The following is a 22337-nucleotide window of genomic DNA, read 5'->3' on the forward strand; positions in this document are numbered from 1 at the left end:
CAGCATCCATGACAGCGTGGAGCTTTGTGGCTTTCCTCACTGACTCTTACCACCAGTCACAGATTTTAGCAATTGTCGCCAGCCCCAGGGGACAGACCAGCCATGGAATGATCTACATCACAGCAAATTAGTCCATTTATCTCTAGAGTTTAAATTTATTTCCCCCAATCGGGGAGTTGCTGGGTTAACTTGGCCCATAAAGGGGGGAGCGGGGAACTTTTACATATGGCTTTAAAAATCCTCAATATTGCAGGTGGGAATTGCCAGATATTTTGAACCCCTCTGCTGTGTCGGCAGTCCAGCCACTGCCTAGGCTTTGGTTAATTAATTCAGTTTTAGACAGATTCCCAGTGAACACTGCTGTTGTTTATTGAGAAGTATATCCTGACATTTGTCAACTGAGGAATATTTTTACAATTTTCATGGCAAAATTCATTCAGAATGCAAGCAGGGGTCAGAATGACATTGCAGTTGGATGGCCTGAAAGGTTGCTTTGTGAGACCGTGTAAACCATGCCCGCGTTCACCAGAGCATCTGTTGAAAAACATCTCCTGTATCCAAGTGACCCAGCCACCTGTTGTTAGGATGCCAGCAATCAAGCATGCCGAGAAGCTGAGACCCTGGAGGCATCTGCAGCACTGCCTGGGCCTGGGCAGCCTGCTGTCCCCTCTGCCTTGTGGCCATCTCATTGCCTCCTGGCACCTCCCTTCTTCCGTGGGAAGAAGCTAGAGTCCAGGTTTACTACCTGCAGGTTCTCTAATGAAACACAAGAAAGAGAGTGAGCTTGAAATACCTATGGATTGATGTTTTCCGGGCTGCTCTAAGATTCTTTTAGCTACTAGCTATAAAGGGTCTTGTTTTGCTTGCTGGGATGACACTCAGCTGGTTATGTCTGAGTTGGTTCTTCAGGCACAAAGGAAAAAGCATTTGTGATACAGGTTTCTTTCTGTCTGTCTTGTGCCCAAGGAGTATATTTGATAGAGACCAGCTTGGGTTAAGTGAGTAGGGGACAGGTCAGTTTTTGGCCATGAAATAGAGCAGACACTGGAAATACACCATGAGCCACCAACTCAAAGAAAAAGCACTAAGTTGTTGAATTTACATTTTTAAAAGAAGGCTTTTATGAACGAATTCAAACTTAGCCTAAACCTGTGTCTGTGTCTTTCCTTTCCCTTTCCTTCTTTTTTTTTTTTTTTTTTTTTTTGAGACAGAGTCTCATTCTGTTGTCCAGACTGGAGTGCAGTGGCATGATCTCAGCTCTCCCGGGTTCAAGCAATTCTCCTGTCTCAGCCTCCCAAGTAGCTGGGATTACAGGTGTATGCCACCACGCCAGGCTAATTTTTATGTTTTTAATAGAGACAGGGTTTCACCATGTTGGGCAGGCTGTCTTGAACTCCTGAGTTCAAGTGATCCGCCCCCTTCAGCCTCCCAAAGTGCTGGGATTACAGGCGTGAGCCACTGCACCCAGCCACCTGTGTATTTTCTAAAGCTATTGAGCCGGACAAGAAACAAAATATCTCCATAGTTTGTCTAAACAAAATCAGAATTGAGTTGCATTTATTCACTTTGAGACCCCAATCACATGAAGCTTCTTGGTACCCTTTGGGTTTAAGATTGGCCTCTCTGGCCTCACATTGATCTTTCCTTGGGATTCTATTTTATGCACTGTTCAGGGCCGATATCATTATAGCCACTTTATTTGTGAAGAAATTGAGGCAGAGTGGCCAAAGTGACTTTCTCAGATTGACACAGGCTCTTAGTGATGGAGCTGGGCCCAGAAGCCAAGTCTTTTGGTGGGGGTGGGGGGGTGGGGTGGGGCCCTTGTGCCAAGAGGAGCACCTGAGAGAGCTTCCCTGATTCTTCTCTGTCCCCAGGAGCTGAGAGGACCCAGGGAACTGAGGCTGTCTTTAGGACTCGGTCATAGGTGCTCAAGGCTTCTGCCTCTTGCCTCAAGGACATTAACTCTGGAAATTCCACTCCCAGGACCTTTTCTCGGAAACCCCAAGGAGGGGAACTACTCAGAGGGAGGTGTGGTGAACATCTGGAGCTCCCTCCTCCTCAGGGGTCTACTTGTCACCCTCAGGGGTTCTGCTGTTAGCCGATATTTTGTAGTTGTCCTCCTTTAAATTTTTCAAAATTGATTTTTAAAATGTGTTTTGGACCTAAAGTGTTCTCTGTATTTGCTGTTTTATTCTCTTTCCCTGTTTAAAATTGATTTTTAAGTCCAGCACTTTTTTTTTGTTTTTTTCCCCAAGACAAACTATTAACGTGAACATCCGGGTTTGTCTCTTTGTGTTTTCCAGACATTCTAAGTGAGACTGTCCGCATCACCTAGGAAAATGGTGGCCCTGTCCTTAAAGATTTGTGTCCGCCACTGCAACGTGGTGAAGACCATGCAGTTTGAACCATCTACAGCTGTGTATGATGCGTGTCGAGTCATTCGGGAACGGGTACCTGAGGCACAAACTGGGCAAGGTAGGTCATGGGTTATTTACTGGCTTCTTAAAATGTGTTTGCATGTTTTTCACTTTTTGGCTAAAGAGAGGCTCCAAGTGGTACACAAGCCTATTAGTGCCTATGTTTCAAATGAAATGTCTTCTTAGATCAGACACTACCTGCTTCCTCTGTGAGACTTGTGATGACAATGACCATGCCCACCGCTGAGTCATCACTGTCATTGTGCCCAGCAACTTGACCCTCCCATACGTGAGGATTATGCTCTGCAGTTTACAGATCACGTTCTCATGTATCATCTCGTCCCAAGAAAGTGCAAGTGAAGCTGCCCTAACAATATTGGCGATATGTGTCCTAAACCCTGTTTCCCATGCTGAACGCTTTCCACTGCCATTGAAACCAGGGCAGGTCTTATATTTCAAGTTTTTTTTTTTTTACAGGGACTTTATACATTTTATCTCAAACTTTTAAAAAAAGACATTTGTGATATATGTTTTGTTTGAAGTTTGGCTAAATCACTCATCCCCATTAATCTGAGTTTAAACAAAAGCCACTTGTACCATTTTATTTTCCTCTTCCCTTTGTCTTCTCTCTATGTGTCTTTCCTTTATTTAGTATTTATTTGACAGGCAGTTGAGAAATTGGATCCCTTCCAAATCAGTACGTCTTTAGTGTGAAAGTGGGATAAAACTTATCTTAAAAATGGAAAGAATAGGCCAAGCATGGTGGCTCACACCTGGAATCCAAGCACTTTGGGAGGCCAAGGCGGGAAGATCGCTTGAGCCCAGGAGTTAGAGACCAGCCTAGGCAACAGGGTGAAACCCTGTCTCTACTAAAGTCTGAAAAATTAGCTGAGTGTTGCGGTATGTGCCTGTAGTCTCAGCTACGGGGGAAGTCAAGGCAGGAAAGTAGCTTCAACCCAGGAGTTTATGGCTGCAGCAAACCGTGATCCAGCCACTGCACTCCAGCCTGGGTGACGGAGCGAGACACTGACTCAAAATAAAAGGAAGAATAAAAATCAAACATCACAACAAGGGTAATTATAAATACAAAAATCTCTTCTTGAAAAGATCTGCTTTTCATAAAATTCTTTTTGGTCTGAAACATGATGATGATGATGATGATGATTATTATTATTGTTTTTTAGATGGAATCTCACTCTTGTTGCCCAGGCTGGCAATGGTGTGATCTCGGCTCACTGCAACCTCTACCTTCCTGGTTAAAGCAATTCTCCTGCCTTAGCCTCCCAAGTAGCTGGGATTACAGGTGCGCGCCACCACACCCAGCTAATTTTTTGTATTTTTAGTAGAGACGGGGTTTCACCATGTTAGCCAGGGTGGTCTTGAACTCCTGATCTCTGGTGAGCCGCCTGCCTCGGCCTCCCAAAGTGCTGAGATTACAGGCGTGAGCCACCGCGCCTGGACGGTTATTATTTTTTGAGACAGGGTCTCGCTCTGTCACTGAGGCTAGAGTGCAGTGGCCCCATCACACTTCACTGCAGCCTCAACCTTCCATTCTTAGGTGATCCTCTCGCCTCAGCCTCCTGAATAGCTGGGACTGCAGGTGCACACGCCAGCACACCCGGCTAATTTTTGTATTTTTTATAGATACAAGGTCTCGCTATGTTGCTCAGGCTTGTCTCGAACTCCTGTGCCCAACTGATCCACCTGCCTTGGCCTCTCAAATTGCTAGGATTACAGGCGTGAGCAACTGCGCCCCCTGGCTATTAAAACATTATTTATGTTATTAGTAGTGTTTCTAGATTACTTAGAAATAAGGTTTGCTACATCCCTAACTTTCCTCTACTATTTGGTTGTCTAGTCATTTCTGGTGCCTTTACTTTTCTGTTCCCTTTTTCTGTTGTTGTTCTGTCAGATTTTTTTTTTTTTTTGGTTGGGGGTGGGGAGCTTGATTGCTATATAGTGCTAGTGAAGGTATAAACCTTTAAAGATTTTGAAGTTGCTTTTCTAAGAAACAGCAGGAGCTCTTACCCTCAGCTGGGTGTCAGAAGAAAGAAATAAATTTTGGGGGTAGGAAGTGGTACTGCTCCTCTCCTGCCACCCCGCCCCCTTCGTACTTCCTATGTCAAATTCAGGGGTTTCTGCAGAGAACACCAAATTTAATTTTGCACCTTTTGCATAATTTGTTGGTGTTCGGGGTCAGAGGCCTTATCTCACAAGGGACTCCTGCCCCTCTTTTAGACTGCTCAGTTGGGATGACGGAGGGGTCACTGGAGACATAAAGGCTTCATTTGTCCCCCTTTGCCTGAGTGGCCTTGGGCCTAGGTGGTCACTTCCTTAGTTTCTTCACTGCTGTCCTGTCATTCTCCATGGGGTGTTGGTCTGGTTTTTATAGCAAGGGATAGAGAACAAGCTCAAATTCAGTTAGAAGGAAATTTGGACTGCTTCTAAATTTTTCTACATTTTAGACACAACTACAGCCCACTGGTTTTAGGAAACACAGACCTTAGTTGTGGGCGTTGCTTCTGCAACTCAACTCTTACTCCTCCAGATCTGCTGCAGTCCCGGCGGCTGCTGGTGTTGTCAAAACGAAACATTTCTGTCTGGTGAAGGAGAACACCCACATCCTTGCTGAGTCAGCAGGCTCAGCGCCTGGAAGTCAGTGATGGCTTCATCACCACTTTGCCTACTGTTTTTCTTCCCATCTATATTTCAGCTTCTGACTATGGACTGTTTCTTTCGGATGAAGACCCCAGGAAAGGGATCTGGCTGGAAGCGGGCAGAACACTGGATTACTACATGTTGCGGAATGGGGTATGCTGCCGATCCCAGTGCTGTTTCTTCATCCCTTTGTCCCTGGGCCTTCCATAGATGCCAACACGGTTACGCTATTTTGATTCAAGGGCATCTTATTAATAGTTTGATGCATTGTACTCTCTAAGGGCTGTTCAGGTGGTGATAGAAAATACCAGATATCCAAATTCTTGAGATTCCATAGAAGGATTCAAGCAGTTCGAGGTTAGTACTTTAAGTAGTTTCGACTTGGCGTTGTTGGATTTGGTAATTGTGAGATAAGATTACGGCATCTTGCTATAAGTATGGAAGAGATATTCCTGTGCCTGGTAATGGTAAGTAAGAACAGATGAGAGGGAAAACGAAATGTAACCCTAACGGTAATTAGAGACTGAATATTAGTGTTTTGTTTCTGAAAAAGAAACTTCAATTTGAGATGTGAGTTTAATAATGATCAGTAGTAGTAACAGCAACAACAAAAGTGGTTGTGTTATGGAAGTAGGGAGAAGTCATGAGTAAAAACATATTAAACGTTTTGTTCAGCTTAACCTCCAAGATACCGGGTTTTAGTATGTAGGATGAAGACCCATCAGATTGATGGGTAGTCCGTAAAGTCAGAGTGAAATAGGTGATGCCAATTAATTTGGATAAGAAATTAATAGTTTAGTTTTAGGAAGTTCATAGTTCTAGTTTTAGGAAGTGTAGTCAACAAGTTACTTAAAAATATCCCCCGAACATGTTACCCCTGTTTGGTCTTGTCATTAATGTATTTCAGCACACTATTTTGAAAACCACTATTATTGTGATATGCCACTGCTGTGAAGAACGATGAGGATGCTATTTATGTCTTTCATTGTTTATAATATATAAGGTAAAAATGTGTTTATAGTAAAAATTAAAAACATTTTTATATGCAGATAGTAAAAACATAGAGATCGTAAAAGTTGATTATGACAGTGTTAAAAGATAATTGGAGACACACACTGCTGTCTTTTGAAAAGGCAAGTAGTCACCTCCCTCTGCGAATTCTCCTTAGAACAGATCATTCCCAGCCTTTCAGGAGGTCATACTCTACTTTCATTTCACTGAGGATAGTTTTCAGTAATTGTGAGGCATAAGTATGACTTCTTTGGGCACAATTTTGCTATCAGATTTTTAAGAAATCTTTATGAAAGCAGTTATTTAGCACTGGAGATTCTGTTTTATCATAGTGGCAACAATCCCCTGAAAACTTTGAAAGGTTTTCAAAGATGTTTTAGAAGAAAGAGGAAATCAGAGTCTACTCTGATTTTTTGAAAATTCTTTTTTTAAAGAAAAGTGTCCCAAGTTTGTTATTTATTTTCCCACACAGTGTGAAATTTGTGTGTGGTTTGTGCTCTAGGATATTTTGGAATATAAAAAGAAACAGAGACCTCAGAAAATCCGGATGCTGGATGGATCTGTGAAGACAGTGATGGTGGATGATTCCAAGACTGTGGGGGAGCTCCTGGTCACTATTTGTAGCAGAATAGGTGAGCATTCATAAACCTTCATTATATCTTTTGTTTAGTTTTTAATTACAGGCCTCTTCTTTTTTCCACCTGCATTTGATCTCTAGGCAACTTTGAATATGTCTTAACATGCCGAGTTCTGCCCAATCCCCAGAGGGTGTGTCCATTCTCCCAACTTGCCAATACATGAAACATTTGGACTTCTCACTAAGTCATAGTGGAGGGCTTTCGTTTCCCTCTCCAAAACAAGGAGATTTTCAAATGGAAAGTCATGTGTAATTCAGCCTTCTGCCCATTGCTGCCTTCTATTCTATACGAGCACTGTAGATGTTCACTATCTCCTTGAGTACGAGGACAGTCCGTATGATTATTAGACAGTTTTTCTTCTTGTGGCTTCCATTAGTCTCCCCAGAGAACAAGTCTGCCTCTTTTCTAATGAAGCCCTTCAAATATTTGAAGAAAATAGACTTGCCTATCTTAGTTTTCTCTTCATGCAAAGGGAGCCCACTTCCTTCAGACACTTCTTGTTTGACACTGTCTTGCCTTCTTCTGCATGACGTCCTCTGTGGCAGTGTTTCCCCAAAATTATTATAGATGAGAGAATTTTTTTTTTTTTTTTTTTTTTTGAGATGGAGTCTGGCTCTGTCGCCCAGGCTGGAGTGCAGTGGCCAGATCTCAGCTCACTGCAAGCTCTGCCTCCTGGGTTCACGCCATTCTCCTGCCTCAGCCTCCCGAGTAGCTGGGACTACAGGCGCCTGCCATAGCACCCGGCTAATTTTTTGTATTTTTAGTAGAGACTGGGTTTCACTGTGTTAGCCACGATGGTCTCGATCTCCTGACCTCGTGATCCGCCTGCCTCGGCCTCCCAAAGTGCTGGGATTACAGGCATGAGCCACCGCGTCCGGCTAGATGAGAGAATTGAATGTGACGTAAGTTTTACTGTAAGTGTGACTTCTTTGGGTACGATTTCACTACTGCATTTTTAGGAAACCTTTATGAAAGCAATTACTTAGCACTGGAGATTCTGTATTATCATAGTGACCACAACCCTGTGAAAATGTAGGAAGGTCTCCAAAGACGTTTCGGAAGAAAGAGGAAACCAGAGTCTGATTTTTAAAAATTTGTTTTTGAAAAAAAAGTGTTCAAGTTTGTTACCTGTTTTCCCCCCACAGTGTGAATATGACTTAACTAGCTGAAGCTCCCTCATGTAATTTGATGTGGCCACCTCCCTGACCCTCACGTTAGTAGGGCTGTTTCTGGTTCTTTGCCACCAGGAGCTCCTTGGAATAGCACAGACCTTAGGCTGGAAGAGGTTGACAGTAATTTAATTATTTATAATTGTAACCTAATTTCCAATTTTTAGGAATAACAAATTATGAAGAATACTCCTTAATCCAAGAAACTATTGATGAAAAGAAAGAGGAAGGAACGGGCACACTCAAAAAAGACAGGACACTGTTACGAGATGAGAGGAAAATGGAGAAGTTGAAGGCCAAGCTGCACACAGATGATGACCGTAAGTGTTTGCAGAGGAAGCGTGATACAGACACACAGGCTTTGCCAAGCCTTACTTCCCTCCCACCATCTATATGACCCAGGACAGGATTTTTGTCTTTGTTTCTTAAAACTCGATTTAAAAAAAGTAGGCTGGGCACAGTGGCTCACGCCTATAATCCCAGTACTTTGGGAGGCCGAGGCAGGTGGATTACCTGAGGTTGGGTTTGAGACCAGCCTGGCCGATATGGTGAAACCTCATCTGCTAAAAACACACAAAAAATTAGCTGCACGCCGGTATTCCCAGCTACTCAGGAGGCTTGGGCAGGAGAATCACTTGAACCTGGGAGGTGGAGGTTGCAGTGAGCTGAGGTCGCACCATTGTACTCCAGCCTGGATGACAGAGTGAGACTCTGTCTCAAAAAATAAATAAATAAAAATTTTTAAAAAAGTAACTGTAATACCATTTCACATCTAAAGAAATATCTTAATATCAGATATACAAATCATGTTCACATTTGCTTCATTATTGTCTAAAAATTTTTTTAGTAGTTTGAACTGGAATCCAAATAAGGTTGAACAAGTTAATTAATTAGTGAATTAATTTGTTTTACTAAGAGTCTTTCCATCTCTCTTTTTTAATGGACTAATACTAATGATGTATATTTATGGGGTGCAGTGTGATATATCTATGTAGACAATGAAGAAGGATTCAATCAAGCTAATTAACATATCCATCACCTCACTAATTTATCTTTTTTTGTGGTAAGATTGTTAAAAATCTATTATTAGCATTTTTGAAATATATAATGCATTATTATTAACTGTGGTCACCACTCAGTGTGATAGTTCATGTCTTTTTGCAGTTTTTGTGTATGTGAAAAAACCAAATTCTTACTTGTACAGCATTTTGTACAGTCTGGATTTTCTTCATTGCATACCTATGGTGTCATTTAACATGTTCCTCTGTCCCTTTTAATTCCTTAGATCTGGAGACTTGACTAGATTTAAGTGTTTGTGTTTATTTTAATAAAGATGCTTTCTTCAGTGGTGATGGGCACTTCCATCAGGAAGTTGTTTCTGGTTTTCTTTTTTGGGGGGATGTTTAACATCCATCAATGACCGTTGCCTTAGACCCATTATTTCCTTAGGAGTTAAAAATAGTAATAGTGGATTGGGCGCGGTGACTCATGCCTGTAATTCTAGCAGTTTGGGAGGCTGAGGCAGTTGGATCACTTGAGGTCAGGAGTTCGAGACCAGCCTGACCAACATGGTGAAACCCTGTCTCTGCTTAAAAATACAAAAATTAGCTGGGTGTGGTGGCACACGGCTGTAATCCCAGCTATGCAGGAGGCTGAGGCAGGAGAATTGCTTGAACCCGGGAGGCGGAGGTTGCAGTGAACTGAGATTGTGCCACTGCACTCCAGCCTGGGCGACAGAGCGTGACTCTGTCTCAAAAAAAAAAAGTAATAGAATTCTATGATTGGAAAGTCATTTTCCATAGCTACACAGTAAATTTGTGGAAAAGCCAGCACGTAACCCCTTGTGTCCCTAAAGCCCATGCTGTTTGCACCTTGCTGCCTGACCCTCCACTGAAAGGGTCTTAATTTATTACCCAGTCCACCTAGACTTCCTGGCCTCTTTCCTCCTTTCATTGTATTTGTTCTTGTGGCTGTATCGGGACGACATCGTTATTGCCATTGTGTTTATTGATCTTCTGTGAGGCTCTCATTTCCTCTGACCCTTTGTGTGCTTTTTTTTCTTTCTGCCTAATTTGATTTACAGTTACATACTTCTTTCCAAGAGACTTTAGTAGAAAAATCCCAAGGATTTATTATTATGTGCAAGATACTCTCGCAGGTACTGTGGGAGATGTGGGAGACACGTTTTCTGTACTCAGGTTGCTTATAATCTAGAGACACTGGTGATAAGGACTTAACTCACAATGTGTTTTAAGCCCGCAGAGGAGTGTTGGAGTGAGAGCTGTGAAAGTGTACAGGGGAGTGATCAAATACTGTACACATAGATGAGAGAACAGGGTTCTCAGAATGACTGAGATTTAAGCTGACCCATGGCATGGTTCTGCCAGCCCCCCTTTACTGTTGTCTCCCCCACTCCCTCCATACTTTCATTTTCTTCCTCTTTTCTACTTGAGGTCAGAGGTAACTTATTATGCTCAGAGCCTCTAAATCACTTTATTAGCTGAGACTGGAGTATCTGCCCTCCACCCTGCCACCGGAGAGGCAGCATATTACACATTCATTATAGTGCTTTAGCTATAACTTTAGGAATGACTGGGAATTTTCTCCCTCATTTCCATTTTGGCTGGTCATTTGGTAGATGTGAAATTATTTTTCAAAGCTTAAAAACCACAGTACTAATGTAAGAAGTAACTATAACTAAGTATCAGAGTTATAGAAATCTGCATCACACTGCTCTTTTGGTAAATTCCCTTTAATTAAGAGGAAAAATAAACACAGTTCTCTTATATGTCTTGTTGTGTTGCAGTAAATTGGCTGGATCACAGCCGAACATTCAGAGAACAAGGAGTAGATGAAAACGAAACGTTGCTGCTTAGACGGAAGTTCTTTTACTCTGATCAGAATGTAGATTCGAGAGACCCTGTGCAGCTGAACTTGCTTTATGTTCAGGTACAGTATTTACTGCTCAGACACTGAGGTTGATGAGATTGCAGGAAGCTCCTGGCTGTATCTTGTGGCGAGCAGGAGGGCGGCGCTGGCTTCTGCCACGTTTATGGCATCGTTTCCAGCAGGCATTGCTCCTGGGTCCAAGCATGTGTTTGGTTGTGGTGCAGGTTGATATTCTGGATGAGCGCAGCTGACCATCCGGAGTAGGGCCTCCCTGTGGCTTCCCAGAGGTTTCTTAGCTGACATCTTAGATTGCAAGAGAATATTGGTCAGAAAATCAGGACTTCTCATTAACTGGAAGATATCCTCTCAATAATCTTTCATGTGGTTACCCTTAAGTAATTGTTAAACTGACAAGCCATTTAACATGTCTGAGTTTCCCAGTGTGAAGATGTGGATTGCACTGGATTGTCCCCAAGGTTGCTTGTGGCTCAGGGAAAACATCATCCATCTTTGTCCTCTCCTGCCAGCTTCCTTTCTTCCTTTCTTTCCCTCCCTCCCTTTCCTCTCCATATTTATCCATCTATCTGCCCATAGAAATAATGTGGGGGTTGGCAAATTACAGTCATGCCTTTTGCCTATACTTGTGAATAAAGTTTTATTGTAACACAGCTTATGTATTCAAGTATCACATATTGATAAATCCCCTTGAGGGTTATGTAGTTGTTATACATACCTTCTGTGGCTCTTCTCGCATTCCCGTGACAGAACTCAGTAGTTGTGACAGAGACGGTGTGGCCCAGGAGGTGTGAAATGTTTACTGTTTGGCCTTTTGGAGAAGTTTCCTGACCCCTGACTTAGTGGATGGAAGGATGGCATGGAAAGAGGGCTGAGAGGAAAGAAGTGGGGAGGCCAAAGGGAGAGAGATAGCAGGGCAGTGTAAAGATGCTTATTGGCTTAAGGCTCAGAGTGATAGCTGAGAGTGTCCATCTTTGGGTGATTTGGGGGTCATTTAGAGAAAGGCAGAAAGGAGGGCAGCGGAAAACAACAGCAGTGATGGATGGAGAACTGGGAGGAGGAGGAGTTCAGACACAGCAAGCTCCCCATTTTAGGATGCATTCGCTTGTCCTTTCCCCTGCTGTCTTGAGTATTGAGTTCTTGTCTGTGTGTGTGTGCGCCTATCGCCTTTCTTTCTCTTCTTCTATTACATTGGTCTTTATCTGGGGATGGGGGTTGGGTTGATTTTGCCTCTAGATATTTGATTAGCTAGCTTTATGATTTAGGATTATAAAAAGTACACTGAATTTGTCTTTTGGCCTCTTTGAAGCTGATCATTTCATATGAATTTCCTTGGCCTCTTTTTATAATCACTTCTGCCTTTCTCAATTGTCGTCAGACTTTGCTTTTGCTATACCGGACATCTCTAATGTTTTCCATCTACAGGCCATTTTGGACAAAGGTTTGTTTTTCTTTCGCCTTAGTTTTCTCCCATGTGGTGATCATCCACTGTGTCCTGCACATGTCACTGTGGGTCGGCTGGCACTGTCCCCTGCTCCACAGAGAGAGTGTGCTGGGCCATGGGAATGTGTCAGTGGAGAGAACACGTCACTCCCCCAAACCTCTGATGTTTTTCCTCCTCCTTGTGTTTCAGGCTCGGGATGACATCCTGAATGGCTCTCACCCTGTCTCCTTCGAGAAAGCCTGTGAGTTTGGTGGATTTCAAGCCCAGATACAGTTTGGACCTCATGTGGAACACAAACATAAACCTGGATTTTTAGAGTAAATGACATTTTGATTTTCTTTTTTTCTCTTTTCTCCTCTCTTCTTTTCCTTTCACCATTTTTTTTTTTTTTGAGCTAGGTATCTAAGATCATACCCTAATTTCATCATTTGTGAGAATGCTAGCTTTTCTTCAATCAAGTAGATGACCAAATTTGCAGATTTTGGGGAAAGCAAGATAAATTGAGAAGTTTTTCTTGCTGAATAGAAATTCAGTGATCTGTGTCCCCCTCCACCCCTTTTTTTTTCCCTTCTACTTCATCTTAGTGAAGAGGAAAGTTAAAAAAAAAAAATCCACTCCAGTAGGGCCATGGTGTGAACGCCAATGGGGGAGTAAGGGGGAGGGACATGAGCTTTCTTGTAGGATGTGCCAGTCAGCATGAGATGTGTCCAGTAGGCCATTCATGGTATTGTGCGTCATTGTATTGGTTCAAGTGTATCGCAGGGAGAGGATAACGGAGAGGCTTCTTTGACCCTTGTCCCCACTTTCACTTTGGTGGAAAGTAATTGGGACCAGTATATGCCTTTGAGTAAGAAGAAAAGTTAACTTTTCTTCTGGTGCCAGAGAATGCCTGGCCAATATGCTGTTTGGTCTAAACTGAGTTGTTAACCCCGCAGAAAGCAAACCTCTGCCCTTGGGTTAGTGAATCCCAGGGAGCCTTTACAAGGTGATGCTGCGTCCTGCAGTGTGCCACACATTGTGAGTCTGAGGCTGAGGATGGCTCTGAGCAGTTCCTACCACCTACTTAGTTCTGTATTCTCCAAATGAGTCATACGGCCGGGTGTTCCTCAGGGCCCGCTTTTACCCCACTCGTCTGGCTTCCTTCCTCGGGAGCCTCAGGAAGCGTCGTCCCCTTCTGTTCAGCCACCTATCGAAGGCCGTGTGCACAAGTTCCTTGAGCAGTTTCCACATTCCCACCTTCTAGCCTCACAGCTGGCCCCTCAGATACAACTGATGTCATCAGCCTGAGGATTATGGCCACGGATATTGAGGAATAAACACCAAGAGCTAGTGAGGCCTCGGAGGAAACAACATTCTGTTTCTGTTTTTAAAGTGCCTGGTGACAAATAGAAAATGGAGGGAAGATTGATGAATCAAAAAAATGGAAATAAAACGTTTACCTGTTTTTAGACTTTTGTAGCTGTGAATGTTTATGTCTCCCTGGTAGGAAGGAGATCCGAATGTAGCCATTCACCGGGTTCTTATACTGATGACGATGCCACCCGGGTCATTTTATTAGCTCAGTTTCTCCATAGCCCTGGGGCAACTAGTTCTCAGGACTCCCTTGTGAATTGAGAACATAGTATTTTATTTGATAGGTACGGAAGAAGCAGGACAGAGAGAAGTGGCTTATTCACAGGTAAAGAGTTTCTCTGCAAATAGCTTCTGACTTCTAACACCAGGCTCTCATTTTGAAAGGCATTCCTACTTTCAATGAAAGGCAAAGTTGCCCCTTTTACTGGTCTCCCACTATGCAGCAAAGGTACTTAAAACTGGGATTACAGGGTGCTTTGGTCTGTTTCCTAGCGTGATGGATCGTACCAACCAAATCATCGTGAATGTTCCTGTACAGCTGACTGCCTGTGTCGAGATTACAAACTAATATCAAAGCATTGGTACTGGTCTTAAAAGTACATACTGCAGTTTGTGGTCCTATTGAATGCTACACACTCACACTCCAGCAGCAGTGTTCTTCTCTTAATAATCTGAGACCACAAGAGTTAAGCAATTGCGTTGAGTTCGTTTCTTTTTTTTCTAAGATTATAATATCAAGTTTATGCCTGTAGTGGTACCTGCACCCTTATTCAGATTCCAAATTAAAATAAGGTAATTTTGCCTGGTGGCAATTATTTTTCCTTACGAATTTGATTTACTTTTTAATTAGGCCAAATTAGGTAATGAGGCATTTTTACTTAATGTAGATATTTAATTGTGTACATTATTGCTTATACCATGCAGGTAAAACTTCTTGAGGATATAAGTCCCTTCTTAATTAAAACAAAACAGTGAGGCCACATTTGCTGATTTGTGAGTTGGATAGCCAGGTCCTGTTTTTGCCTGGGCTGTCCCTGGTGACTGACTGGGCTCTCTTTTGCAGCCTTTAGCTCTTTCCCAATGTAGCTTTCATATGTGTGATCTGCTTAAACAATTTAGGGTTTTAAAATAATAATGAGAAGGTTGGACTTGTGACAGCCGTGCTGAAGATGCAGCCCCCAGAAATTTCAGTTACGTAGTTTCTGAGGTGGGTGCATAGGGATGTGAACGAGGGCATATCTTTTAATTTTTTGAAAATTTTCTTAGCATTTTTGCTCAGAGTTGCAATATGGACATTTTTATGAGATTCGCTTTGAACTTTCTTCAGACTCTCCAGTGATTTCTGGATTTGGTACTTCAGTGAAGGTACTCATTTACAATAATGAAAATCATCAGAGTCTGAAAGATTTTCAGAGTTTCCAGGGATTTAAGGATGATTTAATATATCCATCTACTCTATTCATGGGGAGAATAAGTGCTAGAGAGAGACAGAGACAAGGCCCAGAACAGTCAAGTGCGGGGAGGCAGAAGAAAGCCAGGATCTCCTAGACTGAGTCTGATATGCTTTATCCACATGACAGTTTTCCTCAGGTCACCTTCAGAGGGTCCTAAGAAGGGACATTTTATTGGTGCATGAAGTAAAAACGACACATAATCTAGTAATCAGGTATTTGCTTTATGCATTTCTGTGTTCAGAAAATGCTTGCAGAAAATAGGCCGTGTGATGTGAATTTTTGTACAAATGTGTGGGGTTCATGTGAAATTTTGTTACCTATGTGTGAGCCTGGTGTTTTTCTTTAACTCATTGAGGACTTGCAGATGTGTTTTATTGTGCCAGGTATAGAGAAAATATAAGGGAGATATTATATACTAATTCCTTGCTGTTTTTGAATCTACAATCTGTGTGGCAGATAAATATATGAAATGGTTATTATGCAGAACCAAAACTTGGCTCTGATCATTTCAACAAAGTCCAACTTTTTAACTGTATTTTAAATGCGGGATGGTCTATTCAGGAAGTTGAAAGTTGCAGTGTAAACTATGCAGACTACTATGGATTGTTTCTAAAAAGGTGAGAAGAGTATCATGCAAGTAGCAATGTTGATTAAAGAAATTGACAAAGTAGAAGGGAAATCTAAAGAAGAATTAACTCTTAAAACAGCAACAACAAAACATAATAATGACTAATTTCCAGACCCTTAAAAACACTGTGGAAAACTTTAAGAAGTGGTCAGAGTAAAAGCCTTCTGTAGACTATATTTTATTGGAGAAGATGAGAGTTACTGGTAAACTTCAGATCTTAAATCAAGGATACTTGATAAAATTGAAGGTGACTCTAGGTGACAGATATAGAATGTTCAATACACAATGTTTCAACATTGTGCTATGTTTGGAATTTTTCATAATAAAATTGTTGGGAAAAAAATGAAGATAGCCTGAGAGAATATATATAGACTGTATATGGAAACAGTGAAAGAAACCAGACTTCACAAGTTCTTTAATAAAATTTTAATTACTGGTCAAACCAAACAAGAAGAAATAATCCATATAGCTTTCAAGCCAGTAGGGGTAGGAGGGAAGAAATGCAGATAGCTTGACCGTTACAATAGGAGATGTGCAGGGTGGCTTATGGAAACAAAGTGAAAAGAAGGTCTGGAATGAGATATGGTAAACACTTGTAAATATATTAGGTATCATACCAAATGTAAGTAAATGAAATGCAGCAATTAATAAACAGAGATTCTCATTGAATGGAATTTTTTTTTTTAAGTCCAGGTCTATATTATCTCTAAAAGACACACTTTTAGACAAAGAACAGAGAGAATGACAGAGGAAAGTTTAAATGCATTGAAACTGATATGCCAGGAAATTTCTACTTACAGTACACAAAATAGACTCTAAGGCAAACAAAGCATAAGTCGAGATAAAGAAGATTATAAAGATAGAAGGACTAATTTATCAGGATACTAAATAATTGTGAACCTGTATATGTGCCTAACACTGCCTTAAATGTATATAAAGGAAAAATAGACTGTATTGCAATAATTTCAGATATGCAATTTTAGTGAAGTAAGTTAACATACTTCCCTCAGTGAATGATTAGTACAACAAGATCAAAATAGAAGAAAGAAAATATTTAAAAGAAAATAATGAAATAAAAACCACAGAGAATCAATAAAACCAAAAGCTGGTTCTTTGAAAAACTTGATAAACTTTGGGTAAATGTGATCAAGAAAAACAAAAGAAGAAAAAGGCAAAATAAGGTAAAGAGATATTAAAAAGTGGTTGAGAATGTGATAAACTAGGACAATTTAGAAAAAATTGATAATTAGAAAATTGAAATCTATAATCTTGAAAGAAATTGACTTATCAGTTTAAAATATACCAATCAAAAAACAACAAAATAAACACTAGGCCCCGGTTATTTCAGAAAATAAAAAAGTAAAGGTCTTCACCTTAATTTGAAACTAGCAGAACTGTAATACCAAAATGAATACAGACAATAGAAAGCTTTTAAATTGAATATAGATGTCTTGCTCAAAAAAGTTAATCAAGTATTAACTAAGTCCAGCATGACATATGTTCATGCATAAGTGCAAGTTAGAACTAAATAGTGTTTCTTTAAAGGAGGCAAAATTCATTTATTTAACAAATAATTTGTTGAGTGCCTTCTACGTGGTAGACACTAGGCTACTGGAGATACAGCAGTGAAAAACACAGTCAAGCATTTCTGCCCTCATGGAACTTAAATTCTAGTGCAGAAAGGCAGATGAGAACTAATAAGTAAGTAAAATATATAATATATTAATGATGCTGAATGCCAAGATAAAAAGGCAGAAAAAGGGAATAGGGAGTTTGTGTATTTTAGGGACTGAGAGAGAACTTGACATTTTAGAATGGAATACCAAGAGACACATCTTAACAGCAGAAAACGTGTTTATATAGTTGACCATGTTAGATTTTTTTGAAAAAACACTATATGATTGTCTTAATTGCTGGAGAAAAAGAATTTGATAAAATGAAATAATCTTGATGACAAAAAGAAAAACTTCATGGCATGCTAGAAATTCATGAAAACCTTCTTGGTCTAAACAAGTATGATAATTAATAGTTTAATATTAATTCCTTTTAATGTCCAGAAGGATGCCTGCTATCAATGCTTCTTATCAACATGATACTAAATATCCTAGTGAGTGCAATAAGGAAAGAAAAAGAACTAAACCATATCAGGATTAGATAAACAAAACTGTCATTAGTTGCAGGTGATAGGATTATCTACATAGATAATCAGTCAGTCTACAGAGAACCTTGCTGGAATTAACAAGACTTTTAAGTGAGGTCTTTAGGGGGAAAAAAAAATGTGTAACAGCAAATAGTATTCCCATACAAATCAACAAAGAGGAAATATAATTGATAAAAGGGAATTACCTTTTATAGTAGTTACAAAGAGTATAATTTACCTAGGAAGACAGCTGTCCAGTGATCTCCAAGATCTCACCAATAAAATGATAAAAGCTTTTTGAAGAGCATAAAAGGCAGTCTGAGTAAATGCTATGCTATTGCTATGTTAATGGGTAGGAAGACTTGATATCAGGTAAAGTACTTCTACCCAAACTTACAGACTCAGTTCAATTCCAGTCACTTACGTAATAATGAGAAAACTTATCCTTAAAATGGACATCTCAATAAAGCTGCTAAAATTAATATGAACTAGTCAAGGCTCAAGAATGGTAAAGGCTAATTGAAGATATATGAAGGACTCATACAACTACCACAATTTTTTATAAACATAAAGTAATTAAAACACTATATTAGTGTCATAAGGTGATACAGTAATTCAAAAGATTGATAAATCTACCTTTATTAAAATTAAAATATCTTATTAGGGAAAGACATCATCAAGAGTAAAGCTCCAAACTGGAAAAAGAAATTTACATATCTGCAATGCATACTCCAGGATCAGATTAATATCCAGAAGATATTAAAAAAGAAAAAAATAATCTGAGAAAAAGATCATCCAGGATATCAGTAGGTACTTTAAAGAGAAGGAACTGTAGTTGGCTGATAAAGACATGAAAAGATGTTTAACTTAATAAGTGATTCAGAAAATGCAAAATCAAAAGGTATAGAGCATTTCATATCTCTCAGATGGACATACATTTAAATGTGTGAAGACACCAAGGTTCTTTATAGAGGAAACAAGGTATTTCAGAATATGAATCTTTTTATTTAAAAATATATACACAAAGAGAAACTGGATGTATTATTGTTTATAGACACAAGGAGTTATAGGAAGATATTAAAATATCTGTGGAAACTAACTTCAAAAAAGTGGTGGCCAAGCACAGTGGCCCACGCCTGCAATCCCAGCACTTTGGGAGGCTGAGGTGGGTGGATCACCTGAGGTGGGGAGTTCAAGACCAGCCTGACCAACATGGAGAAACCCCGTCTCTACTACAAATACAAAATTAGCCAGGTGTGGTGGTGCATACTTGTAATCCCAGCTACTTGGGAGGCTGAGGCACGAGAATCACTTGAACCTGGGAGGTGGAGGTTGCAGTGAGCCAAGATTACATTGTTGCACCCAGCCTGGGCAACAAGAGGGAAACTCCGCTCAAAAAAATAAATAAATAAAATAAATGGCTGCCTAATAAAGAAAGGATATGGGACTTCCACTAATTCTGTAATCTCTACTTTAGTAACAGAAGAGAAGTAGCAATCATAAAGCAGATATGGCAACATGCCAACATGTATTTCTCCTTGGTGGTAGGTATATAAGTTATAAAGCATATATTTTTCTATAATTTGAAATGTTTCACACTCAACTTTTTTTTTTTTTTTTTTTTGGAGACAAAGTCTCACTCTGTCATCCAGGCTGGAGTGCAGTGGCGCCATCTCAGCCTCCACCTCTCTGGTGCAAGCAGTCCCCTCACCTCAGCCTCTCAAGTAGCTGGGACTTCAAGAATGCACCACCACGCCTGGCTAACTTTTGTATGGGGTCCCAGTTTGATGCCCAAGCTGGTCTCGAACTCCTGGGTTCAAGCGATCCACCCTCTTCAGCCTCCCAAAGTACTGGGATTACAGGCTTGAAACAGCACACCCAGCTCACTGAACTTTTTTTTTTTTTTTTTTAAAGATGGTTGCAGTATCTGGGCTTGAAGTGATGATGAAAGCTTATATTCACCAAAGTTGGATATTTAACACGTGGCAAAGGCAAAAGTAATAGGCACTGGAGGCCAGACAGAAAGGTTCCATGACTCTGCGTGTTACGGGAAGAAATGGTCCAAGGGCTGAGAGTGGGCAGGAAGGTCACAGGCTTAGGAAACCTCTCTCATCCTTGACTCCCACAGCCCCCTCTTCCTGTTTGGGAATTCCTCGGAAGTGTTTTACTGAGAAAACAGAGCGACCCAGGACATGAATCTTTGTTGAGAAAGAATTCACAGTGGACTTGGAAATTTGCCCCCACAAACTCAAGATAATTCTACTGTCAACAAGCAAAGCTTTTGACCCAGTAGGAGGTCTTAAACCAGTTTTTCACTTGGCCTCTGTTCAAACACATATTCCTCCTTTGGAGTTGGTCATCTGTGTGCTTTTGTCAGAATAATTTGGCCCTTGATTCTCGGTTTTCAAACTAACCAGAAATCTGGCATTTCAACCTCTGTTTTCATCAGCTCTCTTACATTATATTCTTCACCACCATCCTCCCACTAAATTAAAAGTAAAATGCAGTAAAAAGCCACTTGCGTACTTCCTCCCTGTGAACTTCTGTCTTGTGTTTCTGACAGCCCGGAGCTCTCCTATCCTCTCAGTTTCGGAGGTAGCGAACGTTCAGTAGTGTCTGTATTGTTTCCTCCTAGCTGTCTTCTGAGGTTGGTGCCTATCTCCCTAACTACTTTGAAACTCCAGAACTTTCAAACCAGGAACCGCTGAAGGTATCCAGCCCTGCGCTGTCTCTGAGTTCCTGGGCAGTGGCGTGTCCTTATATTAAAGGACATTTGGATTGGTTCAGGATGACGGAACTGCTGTGTGACCAAGATAGGACTTCAAACCCATTTCCTATGTTTCTGCCATGCTGCTGTGGTTTGAATGTGTTCTTTCCAAAATCTGGGTGTTGCCAAAGTGATAGCGCTAAGAGGTGGGGCCTGAAGACATGATTAGGTCATGAGGACCTTTCCCTCATGAATGGGATTAAGGCCCTTCAAAAAGAGGCTTCACGAAGCATTCAGCCAGCTTGCTCTTCTGCTCCTTTGCCTTGTGAGGACACAGCCTTTCTCCCCTCCCCAGAGGATGCCACCCGTACCAGACAGCTGAACCTGAGAGTGCCTTGACCGTGGACTTTCCAGCCTCCAGAACTGTGCAGAAATAAATTTTCTGTTCTTTATAATTGAATTATAAATTATAGAATTAAGTATAATTAAATATAATTAAAAAACCGGTCATTACCCAGTCTGCGATATTCTTTTGCAGCAGCACAAACTGACTAACAAGCTGTTTTCCCTTTCCACTTTTTCTTGCCATTCTGAGCGTTTCCCAGCTCACTCAGTGCTTCCCTCCGCCTGTATTATCACCTTACTTAACCAGAACTTAACTGCTACTCGCAGTTGCAGACATTTTGACCTTTGAGTCTGGATTCAAATCCAAGTGTGTCTGAATCTGTAATTTGAGCTTTCAGCCCACTGTGTCAGTGGTTCTCCAACTTCATCTGATCAGAATTATCTAAAGGGCTTATTTAAAGATGCCGGGCCTCACCCCCAGAGCCTCTTATCCAGCAGGTGTGGGGTGAAGCCTGAGCACTGGCATTTCTGTCACATTCCCAGGTGCTGCTGATGCTGCTGCTCCTGGGGCCACAGTCTGAGAACCTTCTGTGATACCAGCTTTGACATGTTGTTGTTAATCATTTGGTGATTCAACATCAAGGTTGGAGTCAGGATCCTGGGTGTTCCAGCATCCTTTGGGTGATGCTGTCCTTATTGTACCTCCACCATCCCTCCCCTCTGTTCTTCCACCCTGTGCTGAGTGGACACTCCGCTGCTTTGTTTGTATGTTCATATGGATTCCCTCAGCTCTCACAAATGAGGCGACATCCCTTGTTTTCAATTCGTACGAGCGATAACACTCATAGGTTGGAAACCTCTGCTTTTCAAGTGATAAAAACCAACTTAGAGAAACGGTGACTTCCCTGTGGTCATGCAGTGACTTGATGGCAGCCCTGGGACAGATAAGAGGCAGTTTACGTTTCCCCAAATCATAGCTGCCTCCCTGTGTACTTGTAACTTACGGCCAGACTAGGAAACATCTTTGAAGCTTCTCTTTTGTAATTGCTTGTAGAGGCAGCTTAAATTTTACATAAGAAAATGAGGTTTGATTATGTACACACAATGGAGTAATATTTAGCCTTAACAATGGAGATGCTGCCATTTGTGACAACATGGATGGACCTAAAGGACATTATTATGTCCTCTGAGTGAAATAAGCCACACACAGAAATGAAAATACTGTGTGGTCTCACTCATATGTGGAATCTTAAAACATAACAAAGAACTCAAATACATAGAAACAGAGAGTAGGAAAGTGGTTACTGAGGGTGCGGAAATGGGGAGATAGTGGTCAAAGGGTACAGAGGCTCAGTTACATAGGATAAATAGGTCTAGAGGCCTGATATTCCTTATATACAGCGTGAGGGCTATAGTTGATAGTATTGTATACTGGAAATTTACAAAGAGTAAATTTTAGGTACTTTTAC

At 41.0% G+C, this 22337-nt stretch overlaps 1 protein-coding gene across 14 annotated transcripts in view; it reads left to right on the forward strand.

Moving 5' to 3' along the window:
- The window catches only part of TLN2 (talin 2), a 455280-nt gene that overhangs the window by 260161 nt on the left and 172782 nt on the right, over window positions 1-22337 (forward strand). For all 14 annotated transcript variants that reach the window (XM_077939528.1, XM_015142407.3, XM_077939524.1 and 11 more), the window contains 6 exons: window positions 2304-2475; window positions 5131-5228; window positions 6589-6718; window positions 8061-8213; window positions 10700-10842; window positions 12431-12558. In XM_077939528.1, the coding sequence (XP_077795654.1) occupies window positions 2340-2475; window positions 5131-5228; window positions 6589-6718; window positions 8061-8213; window positions 10700-10842; window positions 12431-12558 (788 nt within the window). In that variant the 5' untranslated portion in view covers window positions 2304-2339. The remainder of the gene's footprint in view (window positions 1-2303; window positions 2476-5130; window positions 5229-6588; window positions 6719-8060; window positions 8214-10699; window positions 10843-12430; window positions 12559-22337) is intronic.

This window comes from Macaca mulatta, chromosome 7 (assembly GCF_049350105.2).
Source record: "Macaca mulatta isolate MMU2019108-1 chromosome 7, T2T-MMU8v2.0, whole genome shotgun sequence".
In the NCBI taxonomy this organism is placed as follows: Eukaryota; Metazoa; Chordata; class Mammalia; order Primates; family Cercopithecidae; genus Macaca; species Macaca mulatta.